The sequence below is a fragment of the Psammomys obesus genome, unplaced genomic scaffold (genome assembly GCF_907164565.1).
Source record: "Psammomys obesus unplaced genomic scaffold, mPsaObe1.curated_primary_1811, whole genome shotgun sequence".
NCBI lineage: Eukaryota > Metazoa > Chordata > Mammalia > Rodentia > Muridae > Psammomys > Psammomys obesus.
Genome location: NW_026588752.1, coordinates 3,498,271 through 3,514,788, shown reverse-complemented (window position 1 = coordinate 3,514,788; position 16,518 = coordinate 3,498,271). Strand labels below are relative to the sequence as shown.

General features: G+C 45.9%; 1 protein-coding gene across 1 annotated transcript in view; it reads left to right on the top strand.

The window, feature by feature from the left end:
- Rbfox1 (RNA binding fox-1 homolog 1) overlaps positions 1 to 16,518 on the top strand; it is a 2,133,674-nt gene that overhangs the window by 448,870 nt on the left and 1,668,286 nt on the right. Inside the window, exon 3 of the mRNA XM_055604373.1 lies at positions 6,375 to 6,413. Within this exon, the coding sequence (XP_055460348.1) occupies positions 6,375 to 6,413 (39 nt within the window). The remainder of the gene's footprint in view (positions 1 to 6,374; positions 6,414 to 16,518) is intronic.

Sequence of the window (16,518 nt, the reverse complement as noted above, 5' to 3'; positions counted from 1 at the left end):
AGTAACTTGTGGTACCAAGGTTACCTTTCCTTGAAGTTGGTCCCCTTGGGTGTGCTAGGTACATATCTCAAACTCAACTCCTCCTCCATGGCTTCTTTGAACTTTCTGGAAACTCACAGGTCCTTACTGGGAATGAAAGAAAATACCATTATATCCCCCAGGTAATCCCACTTGTGAAGCCTGGTAGTCTCGTCTGGGTGGAGAAATGAGCTTTGCAATGTTTGTGAGGTCTGACTTCCATCCTGACCAAGATAGGAATGGGCTGGGACTCTTGGATCTGAGAGTGAACACAGGCTTCTAGGTCCACCTGAGATATCCTTCAAAAACCAAAAAGAAAAGTAATGCTGAAGAAGCCAGACAAGGAGGAAACCCCTGTGCTTGTATGTTCACTCATGCTGATGTTAGGCGTCTCATAAGCTGCAGACAGACTGGCAGCCTAGCTGAGATTACCCAGCAGACCCCAGGACATGGCAACTTAACATTTTCATTTGGATTCTTATCAACCGAGGAGATCACATCCATGCTGTCCCAGCAATCATGTCTTCGTGTGCTGTTACCTGGAAGCTCTGCTGAAGTGACATGCTGACTTCACAAGCTAGGAGTGACCTGTTCAACACAGTGGTGACATTTACTGATGGGGAGAGAGATCTGAAGGCCCAGCGGGCCAGGGCTTAAGAAGGGATATGATAATTCTGTCTTCTTGCCTGGCAGGCCACATGCAGTAGCATTTACCAAGTCACAGGGACCTAGAAGTGAATGCTGGAGGATGGGAGGGGAAGACATAGCAGAGCCTCCGTAGCCAGCAACAAGATGGGGATGGAATAACATCCCATACAGGGATGGGATATAGTTGTGTGGGTATGGACTTCTGGATTGGAGAACAGAGAACAGAGTCTCTCATTGTAGAGAGCTGGGGCTCAACTCACAGTTCCTCCACTTGCCAGAGAAGTAATTAAGCCTCTTTGATCTCATCTGGAGTATTTACAGTGTGTGCTCCCCCCAGTGTCTGAACACGTTTTTTCCTCCTGCTTAAATCTTTTCACGTTTCTGTCCTGTGGGATCAAGAGACCTGTGGACCATGAGTGTATAGGCTACAGACAGGCTATTAGGACAGAGGGTCCAGGAGAGACTAGCTAGGGCCCCAAACAGTGTTTAGAAATGTGAAGAGTCGCCAGGCGGCTGTTTGACCTGTGGCTTCCCCAGTAGCAGAGGACTCATCCCTGGCTCTGTGGATCTGTGGGCATCTTTGCTTTGCTGCCAACATATCTGTCTGTCTTGAAGTCTCTTCTAATATCAGAGCTGAGTTCCTTCCATTCTAGCTTCTGACACTTCTGGTGTCATGTGAGGTAAAGGCTTTAGGTTACCAGTCTTGGTTTCTCTGTCTGTGGATGGGATATGGGAGTGCATTTTGGAGGCAAGAGTTGAAATGGAATCTTGGACATCAAGTTCCTAACACAGGGAAAGAGGGGCCCCTTCATGTTGGAATTTCAAACGCAAGTCAGAAACCAGAGGCGAGCAAGGGAAATGATTAAAGAGATGAAGAAAAGCCAGAACAAAGTATTCCTGCCCGTCCCGCTGGGAATCTCCCATGTCCCTTCTGTGCCCTGTGCTGGTCTGAAGAATGGCCCACCAGCAGCAGGCCTCTAATCAGATCAGCCCCCCACTGCACGTTCTCTGATGGCTGCTGCCTTGGACAAGATCAAAGCCAAGGGCTGCAGCCCACATCTTTTAAAGAGCCCTCATCCTACTGGCCTCTGTGCTTCATTCTAGTGTGTCTACAATGCACTCAGGCGGCACTGGGTACAGACAGGCCATAGGGCTTGTGAGTGTACCTTTCTGAGTAAGCCCTAAGCTGTGGGCATTGGAAAAAATATCCGGATCTATCACATTTGTCATTTGCTTCTTAGTATGTTTGTGCAATATATGTAATCGTGGGTCATAAGTAAAACATGGCTCTGTTGCAGCTGGCCACAAGCCCCAATACTCAGTACTGCTTCACTGTGTGCCAGTCCACGTGCCCACACCTGTGGACATCAGAAGACCATCTCAGCTTTCACTCTTCTGATGTATCCCACCTTGTTTGTTGAGATGGGGCCTCTGATGGCTCTGGAATTCTCCAAGTAAGTAAGGTAAGATGGCCAGGACATCCCAGGGAGCCACCTGACTCCACTTCTCTATGTGGAGAGTGTAAGCGCATGTCACAACACGACATTTTTATGTGGGTCTCAGGGCTTCGTGGCTGCAAGGCAGCCGTCGCATTGACTGAGACATCTCTTAAACTTTGGCCTTACTTTACAGTGAGCCAGCATATTGGGTCAGGGCAGAGTCATTTTTATTCCTCCCCTCCGTGGTTAAGAGAAAGTAAACAACAACACCGACAACAACCCAGTGTTCCTAAAAGGCCGTTTACTAAAAGTATTAGGCTATGTTTTCTTTATTGCCTTGAATCTAGGTTTATAAGTGGTTATATCCTCTGAGGAAAATTGCAACTGTGAGATAGGAAAATTCCCTGTCACTTTCTGGAATGCACCGAGTCCTAGTAAAGTTCCAGGCTCTTCTTCAGAGGTGAACCCTTTGTCAGTTTGGTGTGTGTCCTACCAGACACCTTTCAGACATACATGTGTTTGTATGAGAGGAGGAGGAGTAATGTTTATAGGCTTTTGTTCCTGTGTTATGCATGCTATTGTGTTGTGCACCTTTCTTTCCTGTAGAATATGTGTGTGTGTGTGTGTGTGTGTGTGTTGCAACGCATGTCTGTGTAGGTGTGTGCATATGCACCCAGGGAGACATCACATCACATTTTACAACACAGATGTACCACCGTTTCTCAGGCTTGCAGGCATGTCCAGCCTTTTGACATTGCAATCCAGCTTCATCATCTGACAAAGTTTATGCTCGAGAGCCATGCGGTAGCTTTGCAAAGAAAAGTCACCCAAGCACAGCTTCAGAATGTGTATGTTTACAGGTGTGTTGGGTCACATTCACAGCTGTCCGGGGCCACATGCTCCCTGTGGTGGCAGGTTGGAAGCACACTGGCTCATAAACTACGCTCAGCAGCCTCTTGTAGGGCACTCCGGCCTTAGTTGTCTGGAGCCACATGTTGCCTGTTAAAAGCTGCTGCAAATCACTTTAGTTGGGGTAAGAAATCTCTAGTTCCATGTGAGCTCATCTGCTTTGATCATCCTGTCCCCTCAGAGGCAGCTGAGTGCGAAACCCTATATTTTAGCCTCTATAGGACACTCCTGCAGGCCCAATAAACTTCGATGCATCTGTGTTTTAAAAACTGATGGAATTTCTCCATAGGTGCATATGCACACACCTACACAGACATTTTGATCATGCTAGTATCATGTTAGCCTTGGGGTCACTAGCTGTGTGCACGCTTCTCCATATTAGTGTGCTTGCAGTGCCGGTGAGGAGTGGGGTTGTCTATTTCGGGTGCCACAGAGGGGCTTTGCAACAGGAAATGCACAAAGGCAGGAAACAGAACGGATTTTAAAGTAGAGGAGACAAGAGGGGTTGGCTGAGGACTGTGCTGCCCACTCTTGTGAGGGGTCGGCTGAGGACTGTGCTTCCCTTGTTCATGAGTGGAGAGAGGAGCTGGGGCTGCCTGAAACCTGCAGCTGTTGAACGTCAGATTTATCCCTCATTAGTCCTCTTGGGAACCACAGGGAAAGCATACACACACACACACACACACACACAGACATACACACACACACAGACACACACAGAGCCGTGCAGCTGAGGGATCTCCTTGCACTATAAGGATTTGGCAATAGCTGCAGCAACCTAGGGTTTTCCAGAGCCACGCAGGGGAGTCATGACATAACTCTGGCCTGCAACCACCATTATTCCTCATGGTGCTTTCCAGGGATCACAACCTGGCCAGTGTGTGACCATGGCTCATGGCTCTGTTAGGTGAGGTCGGCCTGAAGGTCAGCCTCTGGTTTGGGAAGCCAGTGAGACATGAACTGTTCTCTGTGGGAAGGGAGCTCTGTCTGCTCCCCTCCCCATCTGGGGCAGATGCTCTGGGGAGGGCTGATGCCTTGCTGGTGAGTGTGGGTGAGGTGGTGCTGGGATGGGCTGAGATTTCTGAAATAAGCCACAGCGTCTGGTTCACTAGGTCGGGATCTTGCCTTTCTATAGCCCTTTGTTGGATTCACAGCTGGCAGCAGTCAGTGTTTGAGTCAGCGGCTATGGAGACACAGACAGGTAGCTTCACAACAGCAATGGAGGCTTGTGGTTCTGTACGCTGGAAGTCCAAGGTCAATGGCCTCACAACAGCTGTTGGGGCTACAAGTGGCTGCTTTTTTACTGTGTCCCCATATGACCTTTCTTGGCATGGGTGTGAACAGAAAGCAAAGCCTTTGGTATTTAATTATAAATGGACATCAATCCACCCAGAGACCTTGTCCTCGTGGTTTCATCTTTAGTGCAGTCACTTCCTAAGGTCTCACTTCCAAGCATCTTCACACAAGGGTTAGGACATCAGTGTATGATTTTGGAGAATTTAATTCAGTTCTAATTTAGTGTACACTGAACTTATTAGCATTTTTCATTTTAGACCCCCACATTGTATTGAAGATTAGATCTAAGGCCTTGTCTATGCTAAGCAAGTGCTCTACCAGTGAGATGTCCCACCCCCAGCCTCTTTTTACATTTTATTCTGAGGTGTGGTCTCACTAAGTTGCCAGTCTTTCCTCCAACTCCTTCTGTAGCTCAGGAAGGCCATGAGCTTCTGATCCTCCTGCCTCAGCTTTCTGATAAGTTAGGATGACAAACCTGCAGCACTGGACCAGCTAGTAGTCTGATTTTCTGATAGAAAAATGTCACCGAAGTTGTCCGAATCAGTTCCAGAGCTCCAGGGAAATGCAGACAGGAAATTTGCAGAAGCGATTTCAAAAACCAAATCCCTGCGGGGTGGGGGAAGTGGCTCAGTCAGTAAAATGCCTGTTCTGCAAGCATGAGGATGTGAATTTGATGCCCAAAACTCATGTTTTTAAAAAAGGCTTTGTGTGGCACATGTGCTTCTTATTCAAGCTCTGAGGAGTTGATGCCTGGATCCCTGGGGCTTTTTGGTTATCTGGTCCAGCCTGGTGACCAGTTCCATGTTCCAGGGAGAGACCCTGTCTCCAAGACTGAAGTGAATGGTGCCTGAGGAGTGACACCCAAGAATGTTCTGTGACCACACACACATGCTCACATATGTATCCACATGTACATGACCAACACACACACACCACCACGACCACCACCACCACCAACAACAAAAACCAATATGGACCTGGAGAGATGGCTCGGTGGTTAGGGACACTTCCAGAGGACCCAGGTTCAATTCCCAGCACCCACACTGGGCAGTTCACAACTGGCTGTAACTTCAGCTCATTCTCTTATGGTATCCTCAGGCATCTGCACATATGTGCACACACATACACACAGACACACAGACACACAGACAGACACACACACACACACTGAATTTCTACTAGTCCCTAAATAGATGACCCTTCCTAGGCTAGTATGAACCTCAGTGGCTGGTGTCTCTCTGAACTTCCTGTCTGCCATGGGCTTCTCTGTAGGAGTTTGACATGCTTTTATTCTGGGATCATATCTGATTCTTTCCACTTATTAACTTTCAGATCTTGGGAAAAGTTACCTAAGTTTTCTAAGCCCTTGTGTTCTCTATAAAGAGGGCATAATAAAAGTTTTTCAGAAAGTTAAATGAGAAAAAAAAATCATGAAGAATTGGCATAAAGCTTGCCAGGACTTCTTAATTCATAACCACAAGAGCTGCAGTTGTTGATGTCATTGTAACTTCTCAGAAGCCTGGCTCAAGGCTGAAGAGACAAAATACCCTCAAAAATGTCATTAATGAAGAAGAATTGTCATCAATACCTGTGCTTCCTTGGTGTTCATTTAATCCTCATTGTACTGCTTTGCACATGGCCTTCTTGCTTCCTGCAAGTTTGGTATAATGTGTTGAAAATATTAATTATCCTCTTCACCTTTTCATAGGACTGTGAAGATGAATCTGCTGTCACTGTGCTCGGTGGAAAAGTGTGTGTGTGTGTGTGTGTGTGTGTGTGTGTCTGCCTCTGTGTGAATGTCTGTTTCTGTGGGTATGTTTTTATGCTTGTGTGTCTGTGTGTCTGTCTCTATATAAGTGTATGTACGTGTGCGCACCTCTGGGTGTGTGTATATGTTTGTGCCAGTGTGCGTGTGTGAGTGTGTTTGCATATGCTCGTGTGGGTTGTCTCCTAGTCCCCTCCATCTATAATGAATTATTGATGCCAGTTCCTTTAGAAAGACAATTAATGCAATTGCCCTCTTGTTGAATGGATGTTAATACTTTTTTTTTCTTTAATGTGCAGGTTTTGGTGAGTCCTGTTCCTGCTGTTGGCCAAGTTGAGGTAGGAAACATGGTTTTGGTGTCCTTGGGGGACATTTTAAAATGGCTTCCTCTTTCGGAGTGAACTGAGCTTCCTGGATGTGCTTCCTCCCCCTGTGATCTGGTATTTGAGTTTGTTGTCTGTGGCATGGTGTTTGGACTGCTGGGTTGGGCTGACCTCTTGCTCACAGAGCATCCTCTAAGCAGTTGAGAATAGTGGTGGGCATTTCAAAGCCCACCTTCTAATTGTGTCCTTCTTTAATCTTCCCAATTTGGCCCACAGGGCCTGATGAGAATTCTGGCAGATGCCAGCAGTTTAGGAGAAAATGTGTTAGCAGATGTTGATCATGGGCCTCTAACAAGGTGTCCACTTGGCTGGAAATTGTCCATCATGTCATAGTTACCCCCAGGGCATTCACAGAGCCTCTACTCTTGTCCTCTCAAGTCACACACTGGAGAAAGCAAAGTCTGGTTGTCTGGATCGTGGTGGCCCAGCTGTTCATCACCTTCAGTGCCCTAGAGACAAGAGTGCCCCCTGTGCTCCGTCACATGGTTGTTACAGGAAAAAGCTCATGATGGTGGCTCTGGCAGACCCTACAAAGCATGCGGGGCCACTCAGGTGTGACTCTGCCAGTGTCCCCACTGATGGGAAGGACGGTTTTCTGTTGTTTCACAAGGTGTGTGGTGCATGAGTGGTGCAGGTCAGTATTGAACATGAATTGTGTGGTGAGTTTTTGGCACCATGATCAGCAGGAAGGGTCAGGAGCTGTGCATATGTGGTGGAGGCCAAGAACCCTCCGTCTCACCTGTTTCCCAATTTTTCTGGAGCCAACCACTTGAACAAGATATGTTCAAAAACGTTGTTTCCTTTTTTTTTTTTTTTTTTTTTTTTTAGCATGGGAATAACAACACACACCTCATAGAGACCCAAACACTATTTTATTTACTGGCTGATTTACTCATTTTATGAATGTATGTGGAAGTCAGAGTCACATTTTCCCTTACACCATGTGGGCCCGGGGATAGAGCTCAGATTGTTCAACTTGGCAGTAAGCACCTTTACCATCTGAGAAGTCTTGATGAACCATCTTGCTGACACCCCAGCCCAGACTTTTCAGAAGATGAAAAGGATGATGGTGGCAACTGTCCAGGTAGGTTAGAGCGAGTACAAAAGAATAGTTCCATTATTTAGCACCTGTTAGAGTTACATAAATGTTTTTACGTATTGTGGTATAAAATACTCATAATGTCCATTTCACAGACAGGTAAATTGAGGCTCAGGAATACTCAAAATTTCCAAGATTCACTCAATAAAGAGATTAGTTGAAGCTATGTCTGTCAGGATGCAGTTTTGACCTCTGACTGCCAAGATATGTAAAAGACATAGGTTACTGCTTGGTGCACATGTCATGTTCAGTAGATTCCTTCTGTGCTACACATTGTCACTTCTGAATGCCTGGTCATAAGCTGGCTTCCTGTGGTCAGCACCATGGACAGCTGCCTGCTTCTTAGGTGCTTTTAGCTCTTCTCCTTCTCAAGATATTCTCTTATTTGTTTGCCTACTGGACAACTTAAAACATTCAGCCAGTGAAAAACAAACAAATAATAATAAGAAAAACAAACCCTTGCCTGTTTCCCCCTTTCCATTTTCTATCAGTCCTCTGTGGCAAGACATTTATCTCTATATCCTAAAAAGTATAGGTTGGGAAGGTAGACATACTTTGTGTCCTGATTGAAATGATGCATAAGGACTTGACAATCCTGCATCTACTGGCAGAGCTAAGGAAGATGCATGTTGTTGTCCACCAACATACACATACAGGAATGTTCTTGGACACTTTTATTCTCATAGCTCCATGTTAGAAATTGCTCATGCCCATTAGCCAGTTCATAAGCAAATCATGGTGTAGGATGCATTGGAATGCAAGACCACAATCAGATTCAGCCACAGGTATGTGAAACGGCCTTGTGAATCACAGCGATGGACTAACGAGTGAGGCAAACATCTGGACAGAATGGAGGCCATGTACACTGTGTTTTTTCATTTTTATCCACATGAAAACAGGCAGCAGTCATCTCAATTGATGAACTACAGAGGGCTTATGGAGGGGTTGGAGGCAGAGAGGGGTGAGGGGTTGTGCTGGGTGGTAGGAACCCTCTCCAACTTCTTTAGGGTTTGGGTAAAATGTGCAAAATGGATGAGTTTTATGTTCAAGGTGGGTGTGCTTTTCTTTGTAATTTGTAGAACTTGGAGAAAATTATCTGTTGGAAAAATAGAAAGAAGGGAATGAGGGCTAGGAAGAACAGGAGAGATCAGTAGGAAGGCAAGATGGAGGGGAAGGGAGGGAGGAGAATAAGGAAAGAGGAAGGGGAGGGAGGAAACAGGGAGTGAAGGAAGGTATTAGTTTTCCATGGCTGTGGACAGAATACCTACTGGAAATAAGAGGAAGGACTTGCTTTGACCCACAGTTTTAGAGGATTCATTCTGAGATTGTTTGTTCCCATGTTTTGGGGCAGGATGCCATTTGCAGGAGGCTGTGCAGTAAAGCAGTTATTCATTCTGTGGGTTCAGGAGAGGGTAGAGGGATGGAGGGAATTAAGGATGTGAGGACCCCATACACAGGTGAAACCTCAGAGCAAACACTGACCCAGTTCACTCTCTCATTGGCTGAGTTTCTCCTCCCCGAGTCAGAACACATATTTTGAAGACTTTCCTGGTTTCCCATCTATTGTTTTGAAGGCTCAGTTGTCATTGTTGCAGCAGAATCATGTTTTTTTCCACTACCATCGGGAGGTAACCTTTTATTAATTGAATTTCTAGTGGCAATTCATCAAACCAAGTGGTCACTATTATTTAACGTGAGATCCAAACTCATGAACAAACAATGTGTTCTTGTAGGCTAACAGCAACAGATTAGGTAACTGCGTTGGGGAGGCCATTTTCTGCCTCCAATCACCTTTTGCTTTTCTTCCTGCCTAAATACAGACAAACAGTTGTCATTTAAGCAGAACAGACTCTACCTGTGGCAGAGACATGGGTTAAAGGAAAACAAAAAGAATTACAAGCCCACAGAATGAGTGCGGGATTGGCTTCGCCAGCTCTTTTCTCCCTGCAGATTGACAGTGAATATGTGAATAACGTTTGCTAAATCCGGACTCAGGAAACATGACAGCAAGCTGTCTGTGCCAATAACTCCTCACGGCATATGCTGCCCCTCCCTCACCACACACAGTTTTAATAAGACACCACACGGGCTATGGAGAGACATTAAAACCCTGCCGACGGAAAAGCTTTATCTTCCAACCAAATTCCATGCCTTGCAACGTTGACGACAGCTGAAGAATTTATCTTAAATTCCCTCTGCTAGCTGCAGAGCACATGGCCTCTTTGTCCCCAAGCAGCCTGTAAGAACCAAACTAAGATGTCACATACATAATATAACAGATAAATGGCCCAATTTCCACACGCGCATGACGGATGGAGTGCAGGTTCAGCACATACATATTTGCACGTTAATTGGCCCTGCGTGGATCCGTTTTGAACCTAAGTTGCAACTGCGTGGCTCCCGGGTTCCTTCCCCTCGGGAATCATTAAGCCTGCTTTATCACACAAATGCATACACATTCCCCTATTTATCGTCACGCAGCTTGGCCTGCTGAGAGAGAAACCTGGCTACCTGGGCTCAGCCATTGCATTGCAAGTGTTTTTGTTGGCCTCTCTCAAACACCCACTGCATGGAAGCACACAGATCTGAGACCCAGCCCACGTTGGCTCCACTGACAGCCAGACAAAGGGCTCTGCTGGCCAGGATGTTTGGGGAAAAAAAAGAAAAATTATTTCCTTTCAGTTAACAGTTGTTTTATTTATTTATTTATTTATTTTTATTTTGCTTCGCCCTAGCGATCGCCTGTTGATAGTTTAATGGTACTATAGACCCAGGGCCTCCATTTTGATAAATGGGACAGCTTCTGTTTGAGCACAGAGCAGTCCAAGTGAATTGATTGATATTACCGTTTTGTTACCCCAAATAATTGCAGTGGCAAACGACACAGGTAATGATCACAGTGGCTCTTAGAGAAGTGGGTGGAGCGTCCCTCCTACTGATTCCCTTCTGTTCCATTTAATAGAAAACTTTATTCCAGGCCAAGAAATTATTTATTTTTCCTGTCTCCTGTCTGTGTCTCAAGGAAGCTAATCAGGGGCTGTGAGTCAGTTAGAAGTAGTCTGGCCTGTTAGAAAAGAGGCCGTTGTGTTTGAGAAGGGGCTGAGCTGCCCTTGCTGTGAGCAGACCAGCTCTGGCTACCTGGCTCATTGCAGAGCCCTGTACTTTCCACTGGGAAAAGGGAAGCTGTTGTGTTGGCAGGATGGCAGGGGAGGGAGTCTGTGTCTTACAGAGGAATTCCTAGTTTAGAGCTGACCCATTATGTAAGGGAAGTCAGTCACTCGCTTAGACTTTAATCTGCCAAGTGTGATGGCGATTCTCACACAGAATGGCATGTTAGCCTTTTGTCACTGTGACAGTGTACCTGGCATAACCTAAGGGAGAAAAGATTTATTTCAGTTTATGGTTCCAGAGGGCTCAATCCATGGTATCTGGCTCTGTGGACATGATGGTCGTGAAAGCATGCGGCAGGCCTCTCTCCCTACCTCTTCCACATATGGCAGACAAGTGGGCGGGGCAGACAGTAATGGAGAAAGACAGAGAAAATCTCTGAGGGAGAATATGGCCCCCGAGGATGTACTTCCAGTACCTACATTTTTGAGCTAGGCTCTACCTCTTACACTTTTCAGAAACACTGAAAATGACACCACCATCTGGGGACCAAATCTTCAGTGAATGATCCTTTTGAGATAATGCTTTGTTTTCTGGTGTAAACAGGGCGACCAGAGTATGACAGCCTGGCACTAGCAGGTCTTTAATAATGTGTCCTCTCCCCTCCTCATCCTCTTTCCCTCCCTTCCCTTCTTTCTCTCTTGATGCCCCCCATCTGTGTGTGTATAGATAAGAACTGTCGCTCCCCAGAAACGATATCCACTGCCTTTGAGAGTGTATCTCTTACTGATTTGAGAACATGCCAAGTGTGCAGGACTGCCTGGCCAGTGGGCCCCGGCATCCTTTGGTCTCTGCCTCCCCAGTGCTAGGACGCTAAACATGCACCATACCCACAACTTTTTAAAAAATGGATCTGACACTCACATTTGCGTTCTTGTGACTAAAAGGAACACGTTTCACAAACTGAGCCCTTGTTATTACTTACTTGCACCTACAAGCCTTTTCCTTTATATTTTGTCTAAAGTACAACAGTAGCAAAATACTCAACGAGTAATCACTGAATAGCTGTGTCTAGGAACACAATTTTACAACCTCTTAGCATCACCAGGGAGAAATGACCTTGCATGGTTTACTTCACATTGGGTTTCATGACCTCGTCTGTCACTCAAGGACAAGGGCCCCTTGAAGATCAGTGGCGCTTCACAGTAGTGTTCTTGGCTTTCTCCCATATTTCCAGATCGCATGGTGATCATCTCCTCTGACCTTAAAGCTAATAATGCAAATGGACATTTCAAGAGCTCTAAAAGGTCACCTGTCCTGGACTCAAGGGCCTGATTTTTCATTTGAAGATATGGCTAGTGCTTTTTATGATAGGACTTTGACTTTGACGTGACAACCTACTATGCTTCAGGCACAACACTGTGAAGTACGCACAATTCCAACACACAGCCACATCCTCAGAAGAAAGGCACTTTAAAGGAGGACTGTAAGAAGTGTAATGATGTCAGCTGATTTTTGAGGACCAAGATTCTCACAAGGGCACAGCTCTCTCCATATAAACTTCAGATCTGAGTTCAAATTCAAGTGAGCCTATGGGTGAGATATGTTTGCAGAGGAGTTCAGGGGAGGACTGAAAATGTGCTAGGCTGTCATCAAACAGGGAAAATTTAAGAGCACACACAGAGAGAAAGGGCCCATCAGCCCAGGAAGTAAGCATTAAAACAAGTGTAGGGAAAGTGCTTTCCACACTTCTTAGAAGTGGAAAAGTGGAAATGTTGGGGATGAACATAAAAAATGCAGACCCAGATATCCTCCTGGAAGTCATGGGACAAGAGGATTAGAAGAATGAGGTAGTCATATTGGACACCACAGTGGAGTTTAGGAAATAAGGACCAGGCTGTTAGTTCTAGGTTCAGTCGAAGTGTAATTTCAAGCATTCCAGGGAAGCCTTTCCATGGTAGGTGGAAGCAGAAGCCAGATGGGTATGGCCTTAGAAGCAAACATAAATAAGCCACTTGACAGAACAGCTGCTCAAGAAGGCAGGTACTTGAGCCAAGAGAATGATGGGTCCTTGCCTTGGAGATAAGGTATGATTCTGGAAGCAACTTTTCAAGTGGCATGGTGGAGAACAGGCCACAGAGGATGTGTGGGTAGATTGAAAGCAGGCACCCACTGAGGGCAGGAAAGACCAGAACAATCCCAAGGCTTGATTACCATTTCATCTTCAAAGTGTGGGACCTTTCATTGGGTGCAGGGAAGAACATTTGTCCCATGTGGCATGGAGAGAAGAAATGATGGCGAGTGGGGAGTGGGTAGCTTTGAAGAAGGCGGAGGGTGGGGGCTGGGGCCAAAGACCTCTACCACACTGTTCTCACTGCCTAGAGGGTCCACAGCCTCCTCAGCCACAACTCCAGCTGGGAACCACGTGTCCAGTGCTGGAGTCTGTAGAGGCCATTTTACATTTAAGCTGTAACAGGCTGCCCAAGGGATAAAACCCAGCAGGTAGCGAACCATAGGCAGGTGACTCTTATCCTTCCTTTGTCCTGCCCCACAGAGTGAGAATAAATCATGAGCCTACAGCCCCTTTGACACAGCAGACAGGATGATCTGGTGTAGGGAGGCCATTGGCAGTCACCTGCTGCACACACTGCCACTCACTGTGACATTTGCTGGTGTGTTTGTAGCTCGTTCTCAGTGCTACACTAAACAAAAGTGTCAACTTGGACCAACTCAGAGACTAAACCAAATGGAAGGATCAGTCTTTGAGTCTCCAGAAGCTCCACAGTCCGTGAACTTTTGTTAAAGGGACACTGAGTAGTAGACAGCTAGCAGTTTTGGAATCTGTATTCGTACTTCTGGATGAAATGGACTCTAGAGGCTGGATAAATGACTCAAAAGTTGAAAGTGCTTACTACTCTTTCAGATGACCAGATCTAAATTCCTAGTGCGTGTGTACACACACACACACACACACACACACACACACACACACACACACACACCAGGAGACTCATAACTACCTGTAGTTCTAGATCCAGGGATCCAACACCCCCTTCTGGACTTTGTGGGCTTCTTGTCATATACTTGTTCACCAACAAGAATGCTAACCAGGAAGAGGGTGTGTTATGAAGAGGAATAGCAGCAGCCAAAGCTGACTTCCCCTAGCGTGTGAGCATGCACTGGGCGCTTTGAGAGTCCTTCTACGGCCTTCATCTTATTTCATTTTACCCTTCTGGGAGTCATAGGAAGCAAGTATTGCTATCTCCTGTAATTTATAGACAAGCAAACCAGAGCTCAGCACAGTTCATTCCGTGAGCTAATAGGAGTGGAGTCAAGGTCACATCCATGACTGTCAGGCACCAGCAGGGTGCCTGGAAATCAGGGTCAGGAGTCACCCAATTGCTTCAGGAGCCAAACTTCTTCTTGGGACACTGACAGAAAGCCTAGTCTCTCCTCTCCTAAATGCTCCCTTCTGAGGTCAACCATCTTGAAGCCCAAGAGCCTGGCTGTCTCTGTTAAGACTTCCTGAGTATGCTGTGATCACAAAACCCATCTCCACACCATCAATTATGTCCTATGGTTTTGACACCATTTATTTCCATAGCATTATACATTCCAACCTCCTGACTGTTTATGATCAAAAGATCTGCTCCTGGACTCATATATCACTGCAGCTCACAGAGTCAGTGCTCCAAATGAGGCCCAGCAGTGTAGGCTCTGGCCTGTCATCCTCTATAACAGTGCATAATTTCAAGGTTCCAGCACGCTTTATCAATGGCAAAGGGATTGTGTGGGTTCACTCCTGTAGCATGGCTTTCTTGGAGGGGAAGCAAGAAGGCTGGGGGTGGTGACAGTTGATGGAGGGTACTGAAATGTTTGTAACTAAGAAGCGGGGAGATGAACCTCCTGATCCTGAAAACCTGCTTCCAAGAACAGATTTGCAAAGGTGCCAGAGAGAATGAAAGGCATCTGTCTAGGGCGATGGAACACCTAAGAAAAGAGTAGAGATCCTAGTTCTAGCCAGGAGCAAGTAAGAAGGGCTGAGGCCGGAAGCCAGGTGGGATGGGGTTTCTCAGAGCAGCAGAGTACACAATCTGTTTGCCAAAGGATGGACCTCTTGAAGGGCCTGCATTGTTTTACAGGCTTAAAGAGTGTGTCACTTTTTAGGGGACTGGGGACTTAACATGAGTCGGATAGCATTTCTGGGCTCTTGAGGAGCCTGAGATACAGCTGTAACAGAGGTGGGCTCATGGGTGTGAAAGGCTGATCACCTAGAAAATGTCTAATTTCCTTAGGAAGCCTGAGGAAGCTTTTACTGTGATGGGCCTTTCTTTCCTTCACTCACCCAATGGCCTTGTTCAAGATTAAAAAAAAAAAAAAAAAAAGGTAGCCACTTCCCTGGATAAAATGCCCTGTGGCATATTTTTATAGGTAGAAGTATCTTTCAGATCATTGATTCTGCTTATTTCTTGAAACATGGTCTATGTGGTGCAGGCTGGTCTCGAATTCTTCATATAGCCCAGGAAATCCTTGAACGCATCATCGTCCTGCCTCAGCCTTCCCAGCACTAGGGTTTCAGGCGTATACCATCATGCCTGCCTTTGAAGACATTTTTATAAAGAGCAAATAGATTTTTTGGGGATAGATGGTTATGTGGGTGAAAACCCTGAAGGCGACTCTTCCTGATGCTGGCCTCTTCCCGATGGCGCCAGTGATAGTGACAATGAGCACAGACGACATCTCTGGAGCATTCAGACTTCCATGCTAAGCATTCTGTATGGATTAACTCTTTTACCCTTTCCAACAGACTTGGGAGAGTATTCCTATAACCTTAATTTAATGGATAATAAAGCTGAGGCACAGAAGGGTTTATGGATCTATCCAAGGCCATATGGCCTTGGGCAAAGTTAGTATTTGATTCCACACACTTTGCTTCCTGAACAAGCTAAGATAGGAGGAGTGGGCTTGCAAGGCCCCGTGGGTGGAAGTCTGCACTGCTCAGCACAAACCCCTCATGATGAACGATGTTAACACGCTTAGGAGAGACCAGTGACCATGGCTGAAACTCTGCAGTAATGGTCCTTGACTAGAGGCTGGCATTCCTCCTCTCTCACCAGAATGACAATTAGGGGTGAAGGGGAAAAAAAGAGTTATTGCTGTACTGGCTTCCTCTATTGAGCTATGAATAAATGATGATGGCTGTGAAATAGTGTGATGTTTGGATCGTTTCTGGTAAATTAAAAAAAAAAAACTTAGAAATTGAATAAAGTGGTAATCCATGAAGACATTTAAATAAGAGGAATGAAACAGAATTTAAAAACTCTTTCAGTTCCTTCTGGGCTCGTCATTCTAATGTAATTAGTTTGCAAAAAATATTAATTAATACTCAAATATATGACATGTTTTACATGTTGATTTGAAACATGTTAATTACATCTTATGCTTTTTCCTTGGGCCATTTTCAGCAGTTGCCTAAGGTGGAGTTCTGATCCCATAATCTGCTTCCTGAAGAGGGGCAGCCAGCAGTAGCAAACAGCAAGCTGCTGCAGTATGGAACCCGAGTGTGGATCCCTGGCTCCCACAGAAAAGCCAGATATGGCGGGGGAAATACATAATCCCAGTGTTCTGGAGAGGAGCTAGGAGGATCCTGGAATGCATGCTGGCCAGATAGTCTAAGAAAAATAGTGAGGATTAGCGCCCTGAGTTGACAAGAAAGTTGGAGAAGCAATTGAGGAAGACATCCATTGTTAACCTTTGTCCTCCACAAGTGCTTGCATGAATAAGTGCCCCACCCCAAACACAAACACACACACACACACACACACACACACACACACACACACACACACACAC